An 18,087-nucleotide genomic window follows, 5' to 3' on the forward strand; every position below is an offset into this window, starting at 1 on the left:
ACTGTAAGTGACATTCCTGTGCTAACCTTCTGCATTGCCTCCTCAGTCTTCTCTGGGTTAGTGCGGTAAGACTGAGCCATGTCACTCATCGGTATGGACATTTGCTCTAGTGTTAAGTTCCTTGAAAACATACACAGCACATTTCAAACAGAAATAAAATAAAATAGTAACTTTGCAGACTTTAAACAGAAATTAAGCCACTATCTTTTAGAATAGTGGTACTCAATTTTATTAACAAAGGGTTATGTAGCTATCCTTTGTTTAATTAGCTGGTGTTGGTCTATTAACTACTAACAATATCAGGTAAAACATCTGCATAACTTGTATTAAATGATACAACCTTTATGAATCTCTGTGGATAAGATTAAGAACCTGGAATTTAACTGGCATACCTCTCCAAAGCATTGGCCACATCCATAAACCCTGTAGCAGTCACATTATTTTTGTCCCAGATCAGTACTCTGTTTAAGACAAAAATAATAACAAGTAACTAGTACTGTACGTATGTCTTTGTCATCTACACTACATGCCAAAAACCATGTGGACACCCATTCAATTTTGTGAGCTTGTCTATTTCATCCACACCCCCTGCTAACAGAAGCAAAAATAAGCATACCGCCATACACTTTTCATAAACAAACACTGGCAGTGGACTGCTTATTAACGAGGCATTGTCATAGAATGGAACATCTGCCTTGCTAGAGCTGTTCTATTCAACTGCAGGTGTCTCAAGGCATACAAAAGAGGACTGCCCAGGAACTAAAGCATGCTGTAAAATCCCCCATTCCCTATAAGCAACATCAGCACCAGTACTTTTGGTAAGGAGCTTAATCAATTGAGTTTCCGTGGCTAAGCAGCCACACACAAACCTAGTTTTACCATGCTCAAAGCTAGCTGGTAACTAAAAGGTGCTGAGCACACTGCAAATGCTTTTTCTGAAGTGTTACACTTTACTATGTGGCAATGGGATGAATAAATCTGGGTTTACTGAACGTCAGGAGAACACTACAGATGGCAACTATATTGTTTAATGTAAAATTTTGTGACATAGGCATATAATATGGAGCTCTAATGGTTTGGGGTGGCTGTTTAGTTCCTCAAGGCCACAGCATATATTTAAAATACATATATAATTATTATATTTAAAAATATATATTTTTTTAAATTTTAGGCAACAGTGGCCAACATTTTTAGCATAACAATCTCTGCATGTACAAAGTAAGACCCTTTAAAAAATATGATGAGTCAGTCTTTATTATCAAATATCAGTGCCTGACTTCACTATATTTCTTCTAGTTAAATAGAAGTGAAATCAAGCAAGTAGTTGTAAAGAGTAGTAAATTGCCTTCACAGAAGCGGATGCTGTTATAGAGGCAAAAGTAAAACAACTGTTGTTGTTTTTCAAATTAGATGTTTACAAAACCACAATTAATGTAATGTTTGGGTATCATTATACAGTGTTTGTTATACTACAATATTCTATGATATGAAAGCCAGTATGGCTTGAGTGTGCATGCTATGGAAAAAGGTACTTGAGTTTGGTGTTGATCATGAGCGCCTTAGCTAGCATCTTGGCACCAGTGTCTCCAATACAGTTTCCACTGATGTCGATCTTTGAGAGGCTGGAGTTGCTGCCAAGGCTATTGATAAGGATGGTGGTACCTGTCTTCAACTTGGAGTCACACACAGATAAAGACTCTAAAGGCTGGAGAAAGAAATTAGTTTATGCTATTAATGTAAGCTAGTAATTGTTGTTTAAGCCAGAAACAAACACAAACTAGTTAATAAAGTTCTTGACGTTAACTAAAAAAAATTATCAGATCACTAACTTTTTTTCTGAAATTGACAACAAAATGACAATTTACAACCAGTGCCCTATACTTGTAACAGGCAAACCTGCCATTAAGATCAGCTAGGAGATCGGTTACGTAATTAAGTTCTTCTGCCTGTCATATATAGTCTACAGTACTAGCGCAGTGGCACAGATAATAGATGTATCAGGATTTAATTTATCATGGTTTCTTCCTCACAGATTTGCTGCCTGCTCTGTTAAGAAACCTGCCTTTCTCTTGAAACCATGATGCCAGTCTCAAACTTTAGCTCTGGAAACTCAGCCAGCGTTGTGACACTTTTGGTGCACTGGTCCCACATATGGTCCTATGGTAAGCGTAGACTGCATCAATAGCATGGTGGGGTGCCGCTCGTACACTCTGAGCAGCTTGCCATATTGTGACAACAGTTTTTATTTCTGCATTATCTCTTTTCTATCCATTTTCTCCATTGCAGGCTGCAGATGTTTTGGTGTCTTTCATTAGTCACTTTGGTTATTTATGTTATTTTGGCCACTGCTTTTATTTTCTCATTACAGCTTTTGTTTGTGGCTTTTTTACCACAATATTGTTCTACCTTGGTTTAGCATCCTGCAAATTAATTTTGATGAAGACCTTAGTCCACCTCTGAATAACCTTTTTTTTTTGCATTTTCTCCCCTTTTCTCCCTTTTAGCGCATCCAGTTGCCCGACTGAGTCATGCTTCCTCTCCACCAATCCCGATCCCTGCTCTGATTGAGGAGAACAAAGCTAACCCACGCCCCCTCCGACATGTGGGCACCATGCCGTATGCATCTTATCACCTACACTTTGAGGCGCCATCAATCAGCCAGCAGAGGTCGTAATTGCATTAGTTATGAGAGAGAGACCCTATCCGGCTTAATCAAACCCATATCTGAACAACAGGCCAATCGTTGTTCATGTGGCTGCTCAGCCAAGCAGGCAGAGCTGAGTATCAATACAATGTATTCAAGATCCCAGCTCTGTTTCCAGTGTGTGTTTTTACCGCTGAGCCACCTGAGCAGCCAGAATAACTTAAATTTAACAAAATTAAGATTTTGGAGTAGCTTGGAGAGTTAAAGCCCTAATTTGAATGCCACCAAGATGCTGTGGCAAGACCTTAAATGCGAAGTTTATGCTTGAAATCTGTCCAATGTAGCCATATTAAAAAAATTCTGTGGTGTAGTGTGCTGACAGTGTTTTATGTGTGTGTTTACGTATTGGGTGCATTTAGTCCCTTTGGGGATTCCATAGTCAGGAAAAAAGTGCACATCTATACACACATGATCATTTTTCTGAGCTAAAAAACAACAAGTCAGTAAAGTATTATGCTCCCGATCGTTTGTACAGTTTATTTATTTCTTTATAAACTTTACATTAGCAATTGGTTCGACAATTAGGTGTGTGTCAAAACACGGACAAGTATTTACATATCCGTTAAGCTGTGCTGTGTATTGTAGCTTCCATTGATTTTATCATTCAATTTATGAGCATTATTTAATGACTGCCGTGAAATATGGCACTTTTGTTTAAAATTCCATGAAATCTGTGATTTAAAAAAAAAAAAACAGGTCCATGAAATTAAGCACATTTTCCTTTGAATTTAGTAGGGCCCTACTTATAATAATACTGTGGATGAACTTGAGAAAGTCAGAGAAAGAAAACAGGTTTCTTTCTTTCAGAGAAAGAAACCTGAAGCTGTAGCTCAGTCAGGTTTAATGATAACTGCCTCCAAGCTGGATCTGAGTAATTAACAAAGCTGGTGGGCCCCTGAAGAGTGGGACCGTGGGTAATTAAATCTCCAGCCTAGCTGCAGTGAGGAGGACTGGGCATCCCTGAGGACTATTTAAAGCCATTCCTGGGTTACACATACAGTGTATCACAAAAGTGAGTACACCCATCACATTTCTGCAAATATTTTATTATATCTTTTCATGGGACAACACTATAGAAATAAAACTTGGATATAAGTTAGAGTAGTCAGTGTACAACTTGTATAGCAGTGTAGATTTACTGTCTTCTGAAAATAACTCAACACATAGCCATTAATGTCTAAATGGCTGGCAACATAAGTGAGTACACCCAACAGTGAACATGTCCAAATTGTGCCCAAAGTGTCAATATTTTGTGTGACCACCATTATTATCCAGCACTGCCTTAACCCTCCTGGGCATGGAATTCACCAGAGCTGCACAGGTTGCTACTGGAATCCTCTTCCACTCCTCCATGATGACATCACGGAGCTGGTGGATGTTAGACACCTTGAACTCCTCCACCTTCCACTGCCATGAGGCCCAGTTTTCGAAGGGAGGGGATCATGCTCTGTTTCAGAATGTCACAGTACATGTTGGAATTCATGTTTCCCTCAATAAACTGCAGCTCCCCAGTGCCAGCAACACTCATGCAGCCCAAGACCATGATGCTACCACCACCATGCTTGACTGTAGGCAAGATACAGTTGTCTTGGTACTTCTCACCAGGGCGCCGCCACACATGCTGGACGCCATCTGAGCCAAACAAGTTTATCTTGGTCTCGTCAGACCACAGGGCATTCCAGTAATCCATGTTCTTGGACTGCTTGTCTTCAGCAAACTGTTTGCGGGCTTTCTTGTGCGTCAGCTTCCATCTGGGATGACGACCATGCAGACCGAGTTGATGCAGTGTGCGGCGTATGGTCTGAGCACTGACAGGCTGACCTCCCACGTCTTCAACCTCTGCAGCAATGCTGGCAGCACTCATGTGTCTATTTTTTAAAGCCAACCTCTGGATATGACGCCGAACACGTGGACTCAACTTCTTTGGTCGACCCTGGCGAAGCCTGTTCCGAGTGGAACCTGTCCTGGAAAACCGCTGTATGACCTTGGCCACCGTGCTGTAGCTCAGTTTCAGGGTGTTAGCAATCTTCTTATAGCCCAGGCCATCTTTGTGGAGAGCAACAATTCTATTTCTCACATCCTCAGAGAGTTCTTTGCCATGAGGTGCCATGTTGAATATCCAGTGGCCAGTATGAGAGAATTGTACCCAAAACACCAAATTTAACAGCCCTGCTCCCCATTTACACCTGGGACCTTGACACATGACACCAGGGAGGGACAACGACACATTTGGGCACAATTTGGACATGTTCACTGTGGGGTGTGCTCACTTATGTTGCCAGCTATTTAGACATTAATGGCTGTGTGTTGAGTTATTTTCAGAAGACAGTAAATCTACACTGCTATACAAGCTGTACACTGACTACTCTAAGTTATATCCAAGTTTCATGTCTATAGTGTTGTCCCATGAAAAGATATAATAAAATATTTGCAGAAATGTGAGGGGTGTACTCACTTTTGTGATACACTGTACATACAAAATCACCGACATAAACATTCAAATTACATTACTATGTAAATGCTGTGCACATGATCTGATTATACAGCATAAGCAGGGAGCAAGAGATCAGCTTTTGTTATAATAATAAAACCAGCAGGGAGCTTTCACACATGCTGCAGGATGAGATTATTTGAATCTCCTTCTATGTGACTAGCATGATACTACTGATCATAATGGCTGCATGTGTGTGTGTGTGTGGGAAGTGTTGAAAAATTTCTTGTAATAAAAAGATCCATTACTCACACACTCCTCTTCTTGAATAAGCTGTACAATTCGGTGCAAAACATCTGTCAGAGCTCTGAGAATGAAAACCAAAAGCGGAAAATTGTATGACTAATGGGCAATAGGAAAAAACAGATACATTAAAAAAAATTTACAGATATTTGGATGGCTAAATAGATTGATGAACAGGAAAAAAAACCTCACCTAGACTTCATGGCAAAGTTGCGTCCAAGGGCCAAGTGTCGTATTGAGTGACTACGTCCAATAGAGAGCACTAGAGTTACCATGTCATTTTCAAATCCTGCGTGCCAAACAAAAAGCTGATATTGTTAAGCGAGTGGTACAGGGAGCATTTTGATGTAGGTTTTACCTCCCTTAAAAATGGTCATGCCCCATTTCAACATAACAGTCTGGCAATACCTAAACTCTGAATTCATGATCCATTTTTGAATGTTTTTGTTTTTTTAATAGGTTTATGCAGTTTTAAATAATACCAAAGAGCAAGCATTCCTGCCCTTTTCACTTTGTTGTAGAACACGAAGATGAAGGAGGAAAAAATGCTCCAGTAACACTGAACGAATGAGACCATCAGAATACAGGCTGCTGTGCAAAAAAGATGCTCCTGCTCAAAATAGCCACCTTCCTACTCAAATGAAGTTTGTTGCCGATCACATGGACAAAAGGCAGATGTAGGGGATGTTTTTGCATGGCAATATAAAGAGTGTGGACAGTGTTATATGTTTCAGCAGCCTGTAATACATGGCGATTCTGTTTTGTTGATGGCTCATGAATTACATCTAGTCATGCAAACTAATTTCCTCTCAACATATAGTGACTGGTTTTCTTTACAACCTTGTCAAAGAGATTGATGCCATACATACAACCACCAATTGGGGCAACGTTGGGACAGCATGCAAAATGCAAATAAAAACACAGTGTTTCTTACATTTACTTTGTTGCACACTGCATAAACCCAAGACATTTCATGTTTTGTGTGGTCAACTTCATTTTATTTGTTAATATACACCCATTGTTGCATTTCAGAACTGCAACATATTCCTAATGAAGTTAGGACAAAAAAGCATTTACCACTTTGTAATATTGCCATTCCTTTTCATGACATTTAAAAGACATTTTGGCACAGAGGATATCAAGCAATGCAGTGTTTTAGGCAAGCAAGGACAGACCATTGTTTACTCTGTAAACTGTTCAGTCCACACCAGATGAACTGTTGGCCATTTTCACTTACAATAAAAGCACTTATAATTGACAAAGATTGCTGAGTCCTATGAAAGTCCCACAATGATACATTAACTTATATAATTTAATTGGCTAATTACTTGGGTTGTGATCTATTAGTGGCTATAAATGCACAGAGTTTGCATAGCTAGGTACCTTATTTGATGTACCTGTTAGCAATGGATGTTGCAAAAGCAATGAAATATTTTAGATAAAATAAGATGTCAAGAATACAACTAGAGAATGTGAGAGTATGGTATTAAAGAGTAGCTATACCATTGTCTGAAAGATCCAGGCTGCTAATGGCTTTGGTCTCAAAGATGTGCTCCTGAATGACCTGTGCCCCGCTTGACCTCAGCTACACAAGCACACACAAACAAAAGCAAATGAACAGGACAATATATATATATACCGTATATATATACAGTGTATCACAAAAGTGAGTACACCCCTCACATTTCTGCAAATATTTCATTATATCTTTTCATGGGACAACACTATAGAAATAAAACTTGGATATAACTTAGAGTAGTCAGTGTACAACTTGTATAGCAGTGTAGATTTACTGTCTTCTGAAAATAACTCAACACACAGCCATTAATGTCTAAATAGCTGCAACATAAGTGAGTACACCCCACAGTGAACATGTCCAAATTGTGCCCAAAGTGTCAATATTTTGTGTGACCACCATTATTATCCAGCACTGCCTTAACCCTCCTGGGCATGGAATTCACCAGAGCTGCACAGGTTGCTACTGGAATCCTCTTCCACTCCTCCATGATGACATCACGGAGCTGGTGGATGTTAGACACCTTGAACTCCTCCACCTTCCACTTGAGGATGCGCCACAGGTGCTCAATTGGGTTTAGTCCATCACCTTTACCTTCAGCTTCCTCAGCAAGGCAGTTGCCATCTTGGAAGTTGTGTTTGGGGTCGTTATCCTGTTGGAAAACTGCCATGAGGCCCAGTTTTCGAAGGGAGGGGATCATGCTCTGTTTCAGAATGTCACAGTACATGTTGGAATTCATGTTTCCCTCAATGAACTGCAGCTCCCCAGTGCCAGCAACACTCATGCAGCCCAAGACCATGATGCTACCACCACCATGCTTGACTGTAGGCAAGATACAGTTGTCTTGGTACTTCTCACCAGGGCGCCGCCACACATGCTGGACACCATCTGAGCCAAACAAGTTTATCTTGGTCTCGTCAGACCACAGGGCATTCCAGTAATCCATGTTCTTGGACTGCTTGTCTTCAGCAAACTGTTTGTGGGCTTTCTTGTGCGTCAGCTTCCTTCTGGGATGACGACCATGCAGACCGAGTTGATGCAGTGTGCTGCGTATGGTCTGAGCACTGACAGGCTGACCTCCCACGTCTTCAACCTCTGCAGCAATGCTGGCAGCACTCATGTGTCTATTTTTTAAAGCCAATCTCTGGATATGACGCCGAACACGTGGACTCAACTTCTTTGGTCGACCCTGGCGAAGCCTGTTCCGAGTGGAACCTGTCCTGGAAAACCGCTGTATGACCTTGGCCACCATGCTGTAGCTCAGTTTCAGGGTGTTAGCAATCTTCTTATAGCCCAGGCCATCTTTGTGGAGAGCAACAATTCTATTTCTCACATCCTCACAGAGTTCTTTGCCATGAGGTGCCATGTTGAATATCCAGTGGCCAGTATGAGAGAATTGTACCCAAAACACCAAATTTAACAGCCCTGCTCCCCATTTACACCTGGGACCTTGACACATGACACCAGGGAGGGACAACGACACATTTGGGCACAATTTGGACATGTTCACTGTGGGGTGTACTCACTTATGTTGCCAGCTATTTAGACATTAATGGCTGTGTGTTGAGTTATTTTCAGAAGACAGTAAATCTACTCTGCTATACAAGCTGTACACTGACTACTCTAAGTTATATCCAAGTTTTATTTCTATAGTGTTGTCCCATGAAAAGATATAATGAAATATTTGCAGAAATGTGAGGGGTGTACTCACTTTTGTGATACACTGTATATATATATATATATGAAATGATACAGTGCCATCAGAAAGTATTCACACCCCTTCACTTTTTCCACATTTTGTTAGGTTACAGACATATTTGCAAACCGATTTGAGTATAGTTTTCTTTTTTAAAATCTACATGAAATAGCCCATAATGACAAAGTGAAAACATGTTTTTAGACATTTTTGTCCAGTTCCTGCCGCAGAAAAACATCCCCACAGCATGATGCTGTCACCACCATGCTTGACAGTAGGGATGGTGTTAGCCAGGCGATGAGCACTGCCTGTTTTTCTCCAGACATGACGCTTGTAGTTCAGGCCAAAAAGTTCTATTTTGGTTTCATCAGACCAGAGAATTTTGATTTTGAGGAGTGGCTTCCATCTGGCCACTCTACCATAAAGGCCTGATTGGTGGAGTGTGTTAGCAATGGTTGACCTACTGGATGGTTGTCCTATCTCCACAAGGGAACACTGGAGCTCTGCCTTAGTGACCATTGGGTTCTTGGTCACCTCTCTGACTAAGGCCCTTCTTCCCCGATTACTCAGTTTGGTCAGGCGGCCAGATCTAGGGAGGGTTCTGGTGGTTCCAAACTTCTTCCATTTCCGAATAATGGAAACCACAGTGCTTTTCGGGACCTTCATTGCCGAAATTTTTTTGTATCCTTCCCCAGATTTGTGCCTTGACACAATCCGGTCTCGGAGGTCTAAAGACAATTCCTTTGACTTCATTGCTTGGTTTCTGCTCTGATATGCACTGTCAACTGTCAGACCTTTTATAGACAAGTGTGTGCCATTCCAAATTATGTTCAATCAACTGAATTTACCACAGGTGGTCTCCAATCAAGTTGTAGAAGCATCTCAAGGATGATCAGTGTAAACTGGATGCACCTGAGCTCAATTTTGAGCGTCATAGCAAAGGGTGTGAATACTTATGTACCTATTATGTTTAAATGTTTACATTTTTAAAAGATTTACAAAAATGTCTGAAAACATGTTTTCACTTTGTCATTATGGGCTACTTTGTGTAGATTTTCTAAAAGAAAACTATACTCAAATCAGATTTCGAATATGTCTGTAACGTAACAAAATGTGGAAAAAGTAAAGGGGTGTGAATACTTTCTGATGGCACTGTGTATATATATATTTGTTGTGTGTTACCTCACAGCTGCTTATATCCAATTCCAGATTGGACAGATGGGTGTTGGAGGCCAAACCCTGAAGTAGTAACCTAATATAACACAATAAATATATACACAATTTATTCACCAAAAAATTACACAAAAAGCCAATATAACCAGCATATCTACATCCAGTACAGCCAATACATATATTATACAACTTTTGAATTGTATGCTAAAATTCCTCCTGGGTGATGTAAATATCCAATAAATCATAAAAAAACTGTTTACTTGCACTCATTGCTGCTAAATATGATGCAGCCAGTCAACAGAGTCAGTTACCTTTTAAAATTAAATGTGATTAGGCAGCAGTCTAGCCCTGAACAGTATAAAGCGGAGGAGAATGAAATAAAAAAATGGTCTATAAATACTGTATGATCTTATGAATTACGACCAGTGATGGCATAGTTACCTTGAAAAAGTAATCTGATTACTGATTACTGATTACTCCTTTAAAAAGTAACTTAGTTACTTTATGGATTACTTGATTTTAAAAGTAACTAAGTTAGATTACAAGTTACTTTATTAGTTATATAATGCGGAATATTTCAAAGATATTCCTTTGCAATACTTTATCATTTGGCTGCCAACTTGTGTGTACTGATGAGACTCAATTGAATCCCAGAACATGCTAGTGTGAATGCATGGAAAACAAATTTTAATTTTCTTTCAAGAATATTATACAGACTGACCAACACTATTACGCTAAATCAGCATTGAAAATTTACTTTACTTTTAATAGCCTTCTACAATGCTGGAGCTTCTTAAAACGGAAGATTTTCTTTTAAATAGAAGTGGTATTTACCTGCTATTAAATTGTTTTCCAACAAAATCCGCCCAATTTGGCGGATAATCGCCCAATCTGGCAACACTGGAATGCGCAGAGCCAGCTGGCGCTTTTACTCGTAGCGTGCCACGAATACTAATGGTGTTGGTGGTTGACATTTATGTTGAGTGTATTACTGCACTGTTTTGGTGGAAAACTACTCATCTGAGGTGCGCTGCTCCTGCGTGCAGAAATACTAAGTTACTAAGTAACGCGTTACAGACCATCAGTGATTACGACGCTATAAATTCTTATCCAACTGCCCAGTAATTTCCTTTGCAGCAGACCTGTACCCTGACGAAGGAGGGCATCCAACCACTCATAGTAACCAACCTTTTACCTTTTAATCGTTTGCCCAAGACATGTTTACAAAAGGATCAGTATTGTGTATGGAGAGTCACACACTGATCTCCATTGCCTCCCACCTCTTTGCAGGTGCCTTCAACCAGCATTTGTGATATACAGACATTCTCCCTACAGTAAATTAATGCTTAACAAGGTACAGGTGATCCTCAGTTTTGGAACTGACAGATCAATCATCTTTGCCTCATTGTCCCCTCTGCCAGGCAGAAATACCATACCATACCAAAAATACCATTTCCCAACATGCTTTTGTCATTCTCCTACTACACAACAAAGGAACCTGCTTTGGTTTGGTTGCTATGGCATTATATGAACTGTACCTCAGAGTTAACTGAGATAAGTTTATTTAGTAAGAATATCCACTGTTAAAAGTATGTAGTGGGTTAAATGGCCCTCTGTCTCAGTTATAGTTGCCTTAAGATGACTGGTACCTGAGAGCTTCTGGAAGTAATCTAGTGGCAGATAGTCCAACATACTTAAGCCCCAAGCTCTTTGTAAAGAATTCCTTCACACTGCGTGTCACCTCTCGTACCTTCCTACAAAAGACGCACTGTGTAAGCATGTAATTATAACATTAAAAACTTATGTGCTTATAATCATGAATCTATTTTTAGTGTTTATCACTGTTGCTAATCTTACCGATGTGAGAAGATGTTTCTGGAGAGGTTGAGGTAGGTTAGTGTGGTGTAGCAGGCAGCAGACAGAGACACAAATAGCTACAGTGAAAAAGAAAAAAACAATTAATAGATAGTTCTGGGTATCAGGCCAATGAGGCCAGGTTCTTTGATGATATGCTACATGGCCGAAACCCATGGTCATGGTTTGTCTCCCTTTGCAGCTGCAATGGCCTCTGCTCATTTGGGAAGACTTTCTCATAGCTTTACAGCATTATATTCAATTCCATGTAGCAACAAGAAATACTGAGGGTAAACTCTGTCGGCAGTCAGCATTTCAATTCTTCCCCAAGGTGCTTGATGGATTTTCATTCAGTATTTCAAACATAATTTACAATTTACACATTTTTCAACACAAAACCAACACAAACCATTCTTTATAGACATCAGTCTAGATATGCTGAAACAGGAAAGGACCACACCATAACTGTTGCCACAAATGTAAAATTACACATTTCCCCTGAAAGTTATTATTTGCTATGTACAATTTCCATTCTTTAAAACAAAAATAACCAATAACCAAAACTCAAATTTTGGCATTAGACTAACTGGTGGAGGAGCCAAATATTACACTGCAATGAGCTGATTGTCACTGATAGTACGCTTTACATCAATTCAGCTAACACTTGAATTTGAACATTGAACACAACTTGTGTGAGGCTGCATGGCCACAGAAAGTCAGGCCAGGTAGCTTCCGATGAAAAATCCTGTTTTCAGAAGCAGATTCTTACTAGTGAAGTGTTGCAACTCAGAAGAGGTGATTTTAAGTACTCTATGTCTATCCCAATTTGTGAGCTTATGTGTCTATTTGCTGCACATGAGAGCTGTTGTTAATTCCACTAACAATAATATCACTTTACTGTAACTGGACAACTCTAGCAGCCGTCTTCACACCACCGTGTCTTTATGCTAATTTCTTCTGCCTTGATTGGTGGATTCAAATATGTTGCCACATAATCTAGGTCACGCTGTATACTTTCCACAGACTATTCAGTTAAATTTAGTTAGAAATTGAACTTTATATAGTTACATTATATATATATACAGTGTATCACAAAAGTGAGTACACCCCTCACATTTCTGCAGATATTTAAGTATATCTTTTCATGGGACAACACTGACAAAATGACACTTTGACACAATGAAAAGTAGTCTGTGTGCAGCTTATATAACAGTGTAAATTTATTCTTCCCTCAAAATAACTCAATATACAGCCATTAATGTCTAAACCACCGGCAACAAAAGTGAGTACACCCCTAAGAGACTACACCCCTAAATGTCCAAATTGAGCACTGCTTGTCATTTTCCCTTCAAAATGTCATGTGATTTGTTAGTGTTACTAGGTCTCAGGTGTGCATAGGAAGCAGGTGTGTTCAATTTAGTAGTACAGCTCTCACACTCTCTCATACTGGTCACTGAAAGTTCCAACATGGCACCTCATGGCAAAGAACTCTCTGAGGATCTTAAAAGACGAATTGTTGCGCTACATGAAGATGGCCAAGGCTACAAGAAGATTGCCAACACCCTGAAACTGAGCTGCAGCACAGTGGCCAAGATCATCCAGCGTTTTAAAAGAGCAGGGTCCACTCAGAACAGACCTCGCGTTGGTCGTCCAAAGAAGCTGAGTGCACGTGCTCAGCGTCACATCCAACTGCTGTCTTTGAAAGATAGGCGCAGGAGTGCTGTCAGCATTGCTGCAGAGATTGAAAAGGTGGGGGGTCAGCCTGTCAGTGCTCAGACCATACGCCGCACACTACATCAAATTGGTCTGCATGGCTGTCACCCCAGAAGGAAGCCTCTTCTGAAGTCTCTACACAAGAAAGCCCGCAAACAGTTTGCTGAAGACATGTCAACAAAGGACATGGATTACTGGAACCATGTCCTATGGTCTGATGAGACCAAGATTAATTTGTTTGCTTCAGATGGTCTCAAGCATGTGTGGCGGCAATCAGGTGAGGAGTACAAAGATAAGTGTGTCATGCCTACAGTCAAGCATGGTGGTGGGAATGCCATGGTCTGGGGCTGCATGAGTGCAGCAGGTGTTGGGGAGTTACATTTCATTGAGGGACACATTAACTCCAATATGTACTGTGAAATACTGAAGCAGAGCATGATCCCCTCCCTCCGGAAACTGGGTCGCAGGGCAGTGTTCCAGCATGATAATGACCCCAAACACACCTCTAAGACGACCACTGCTTTATTAAAGAGGCTGAGGGTAAAGGTGATGGACTGGCCAAGCATGTCTCCAGACCTAAACCCAATACAACATCTTTGGGGCATCCTGAAGCGGAAGGTGGAGGAGCGCAAAGTCTCGAATATCCGCCAGCTCCGTGATGTCGTCATGGAGGAGTGGAAAAGCATTCCAGTGGCAACCTGTGAAGCTCTGGTAAACTCCATGCCCAGGAGAGTTAAGGCAGTTCTGGGAAATAATGGTGGCCACACAAAATATTGACACTTTAGGAACTTTCACTAAGGGGTGTACTCACTTTTGTTGCCGGTGGTTTAGACATTAATGGCTGTATATTGAGTTATTTTGAGGGAAGAATAAATTTACACTGTTATATCAGCTGCACACAGACTACTTTTCATTGTGTCAAAGTGTCATTTTGTCAGTGTTGTCCCATGAAAAGATATACTTAAATATCTGCAGAAATGTGAGGGGTGTACTCACTTTTGTGATACACTGTATATATATTAGGGCTGTTGATCGATTAAAAAAAAATTAACTAATTAGTCACACAATTTGCTGTAATTAATCACGATTAATTGCATTTTTCCTTAATACTGAAGCTTTTAATAATGTAGATGTAATTGTTAAATAAACTCAATGGAATAATATCTATATTCAGATACTTTTGTTTAATTGTATCCTATTAATTTTAAACACAGATTCTCCTGTAGTTGGAGGGGTTGACAGATATTTGTGTGCAATGGGTGCCAGCCTTGCTTTTGCTCTTTCTCTTGTTGACCACCACTGTAGTGGACACCCCTCCATTTCCATTTTGGGCTCTGCTTTATGGTGGTCCAGACATTGTTCTATAGACTCTTCCACATTATCAGTATCTGTATAAGAAGAACCCAGCAAGAAGACCGTTATACAGGCTTGAACCTCACTAAATAGATTGGATCATCGTTTGAGGGCTACATATAAACAAGTGGCATAAAGCTGGCATCACCACTAAATAGCAGACATAGAAAGCACAGGATGTTTTAAACATGTTAGTAAATTGTTACAGAGACAGACACTCACTACGTTCCTGTCTGTATGTACAAATGCCTGCAAACACATAGATGATCTAGGGAAGAGTGAGCAAGATGATTACACAGGGGAATGTGGAAGACTTTCGAATCCCATAAATAGACAGATAGCAGGAACAGACACACACAAATACATGTAAAGAAAGATTAAACACACACACACACAGAGAGAGAGAGAGAGAGAGAGAGAGAGAGAGAGAACAGGTCGCGCGCGCACGCTACATTTACAGAGAGCGCGCGCATTCATACACGCGCAGAGAAAAGAGGCGCGCGCGCACACACACACACACACAGGGCGGAAGAGCGAGGGAAGAGCAGAAGGGAAAATAGTTAATGTACCAACTTTTTAAAGTAAAACTTCCCGTCTAAAACACAATTTTAATCCATCGTTAGCCACGATGGTCCGAAGTAAACACCCACGCGTTAATTGCGTTAATTGTTTTTAACGCGGTAAATACTTCAAATTAATCGCAATAATTAACGCGTTAATTTTGACAGCACTAATATATATGGGTCATTCTATAATTTGGGGTACATTTCACATCACCAAAAAAGTACAAAAACAGTGTTCATTATAATGAAACCATTATTTTGAAACCAAGGCACCCTCAACTTAAAAAACGGACACAGCAAAAACTGTTCATTTAGGAACATCATGACAAATTTCAAGCTAAATGAAGCATAGGATGCACATAATGTTTTTGTGATATTACAACATGTTTTCCATTAATAGGTAAAATATCACAAATGCTTTGGTATTAATATCTTCATTTATTTTGCTTGCAATGAAAAAACACAAAAGAGAATGAAAAAAAAGTCAAATCAATTATCATTTTACACAAAACTCCAAAAATGGGCCGGACAAAAGTATTGGCACCCTCAGCCTAATACTTGGTAGCACAACCTTTAGACAAAATAACTGCGAACAACCGCTTCCGGTAACCATCAATGAGTGTCTTACAATGCCCTGCTGGAATTTTAGACCATTCTTCTTTGGCAAACTGCTCCAGGTCCCTGAGATTTGAAGGGTGCCTTCTCCAAACTGCCATTTTGAGATCTCTCCACAGGTATTCTATGGGATTCAGGTCTGGACTCATTGCTGGCCACTTTAGAAGTCTCCAGTGCTTTCTCTCAAACCATTTTCTAGTGCTTTTTGAAGTGTGTTTTGGGTCATTGTCCTGCTGGAAGACCCATGACCTCTGAGGGAGACCCAGCTTTCTCACACTGGGCCCTACATTATGCTGCAAAATTTGTTGGTAGTCTTCAGACTTCATAATGCCATGCACACGGTCAAGCAGTCCAGTGCCAGAGGCAGCAAAGCAACCCCAAAACATCAGGGAACCTCCGCCATGTTTGACTGTAGGGACCGTGTTCTTTTCTTTGAAGGCCTCGTTTTTTTTCCTGTAAACTCTATGTTGATGCCTTTTCCCAAAAAGCTCTACTTTTGTCTCATCTGACCAGAGAACATTCTTCCAAAACATTTTTGGCTTTCTCAGGTAAGTTTTGGCAAACTCCAGCCTGGCTTTTTTATGTCTCTGGGTCAGAAGTGGGGTCTTCCTGGGTATCCTACCATAGAGTCCCTTTTCATTCAGACGCCGACGGATAGTACGGGTTGACACTGTTGTACCCTCGGACTGCAGGGCAGCTTGAACTTGTTTGGATGTTAGTCGAGGTTCTTTATCCACCATCCGCACAATCTTTCGTTGAAATCTCTCGTCAATTTTTCTTTTCCGTCCACATCTAGGGAGGTTAGCCACAGTGCCATGGGCTTTAAACTTCTTGATGACACTGCGCACGGTAGACACAGGAACATTCAGGTCTTTGGAGATGGACTTGTAGCCTTGAGATTGCCCATGCTTCCTCACAATTTTGCTTCTCAAGTCCTCAGACAGTTCTTTGGTCTTCTTTCTTTTCTCCATGCTCAATGTGGTACACACAAGGACACAGGACAGAGGTTGAGTCAACTTTAATCCATTTTAACTGGCTGCAAGTGTGATTTAGTTATTGCCACCACCTGTTATGTGCCACAGGTAAGTAACAGGTGCTGTTAATTACACAAATTAGAGAAGCATCACATGATTTTTCAAAGGGTGCCAATACTTTTGTCCACCCCCTTTTTTATGTTTGGTGTGGAATTATATCCAATTTGGCTTTTTGACAATTCTTTTTGTGGTTTTCCATTGAAGACAAATTAAATGAACATTTTAATATCAAAGCATTTGTAATTGCAATCATTTTCTGGAAGAAATTGAGTATTATCTGACAGAATTGCAGGGGTGCCAATACTTTTGGCCAGCACTGTATATATATAGTATCTCACAAAAGTGAGTACACCCCTCACATTTTTGCAAATATTTTATTATATCTTTTCATGGGACAACACCCCAGCTAACACAGAACGTTCCCGTAACGTTAGATTTTGGTTCCCCTATGGTTATTTTTAGGGAACCATCCCATAACGTTATGGTAACGTTCTATTTTCGTTAAAAAAATTAGCGCTGTTCCCGGAACGTTCCGGGAACTATGAAACCTAACGTTCTCTCATGGTTTTATGAAAACTAACAGAGAACGTTATCTAAAAGTTGCCTTAAGGTTTTCTTTCTTATGTGTTTAAAGTAACGTTCCAGTAACGTTCCCGGAAGGTTTTCTTATGATCTTTAAAGTTTTTTGGTAGGAACTTACCAAAAATACAGCCTTTTGCTTGAGACGGTCCATGTAGATCAACCTTTATTTACAAGTACCAACTATAAAACTATGAAACCTAACATTCTCTCATGGTTTTATGAGAACTAACAGAGAACGTTAGGTAAAGCTTGTATAAGGTTTTATTTCTTATGTGTATAAAGTATCGTTCCAGTAACGTTCCCGGAAGGTTTCTAAGTTAACCCAGCTAGCACAATCATCTGGCCCAGTTCCCACTTTTCCATCGGCACAGTCGGCCGAGTGTCAGAATCGGCCAGAATCAATGTAGCCAGATCCGGCCCAGTTGTTACCACAGCTGGGTTTGGCTGGTGCTCGTAGAAACGCGTGCGCGCCGACGCTGGTTGTCCGGCTGTGGCCCAGCGTCCAGTCTCTGATTCAGCGGCGGCAGAACGAGCGTCACCATAGCAACAG

At 40.4% G+C, this 18,087-nt stretch overlaps 1 protein-coding gene across 1 annotated transcript in view; it reads right to left on the reverse strand.

The window, feature by feature from the left end:
* The window catches only part of carmil2 (capping protein regulator and myosin 1 linker 2), a 100,046-nt gene that overhangs the window by 67,790 nt on the left and 14,169 nt on the right, over positions 1–18,087 (reverse strand). The window contains exons 8-16 of the mRNA XM_063004099.1: positions 11,681–11,757; positions 11,473–11,577; positions 9,833–9,902; positions 6,942–7,023; positions 5,631–5,727; positions 5,448–5,502; positions 1,533–1,705; positions 393–461; positions 27–120 (exon numbers count right to left, since the gene is read on the reverse strand). Of these exons, the coding sequence (XP_062860169.1) occupies positions 27–120; positions 393–461; positions 1,533–1,705; positions 5,448–5,502; positions 5,631–5,727; positions 6,942–7,023; positions 9,833–9,902; positions 11,473–11,577; positions 11,681–11,757 (822 nt within the window). The remainder of the gene's footprint in view (positions 1–26; positions 121–392; positions 462–1,532; positions 1,706–5,447; positions 5,503–5,630; positions 5,728–6,941; positions 7,024–9,832; positions 9,903–11,472; positions 11,578–11,680; positions 11,758–18,087) is intronic.

Source organism: Trichomycterus rosablanca, chromosome 11 (genome assembly GCF_030014385.1).
Source record: "Trichomycterus rosablanca isolate fTriRos1 chromosome 11, fTriRos1.hap1, whole genome shotgun sequence".
Taxonomy (NCBI): domain Eukaryota; kingdom Metazoa; phylum Chordata; class Actinopteri; order Siluriformes; family Trichomycteridae; genus Trichomycterus; species Trichomycterus rosablanca.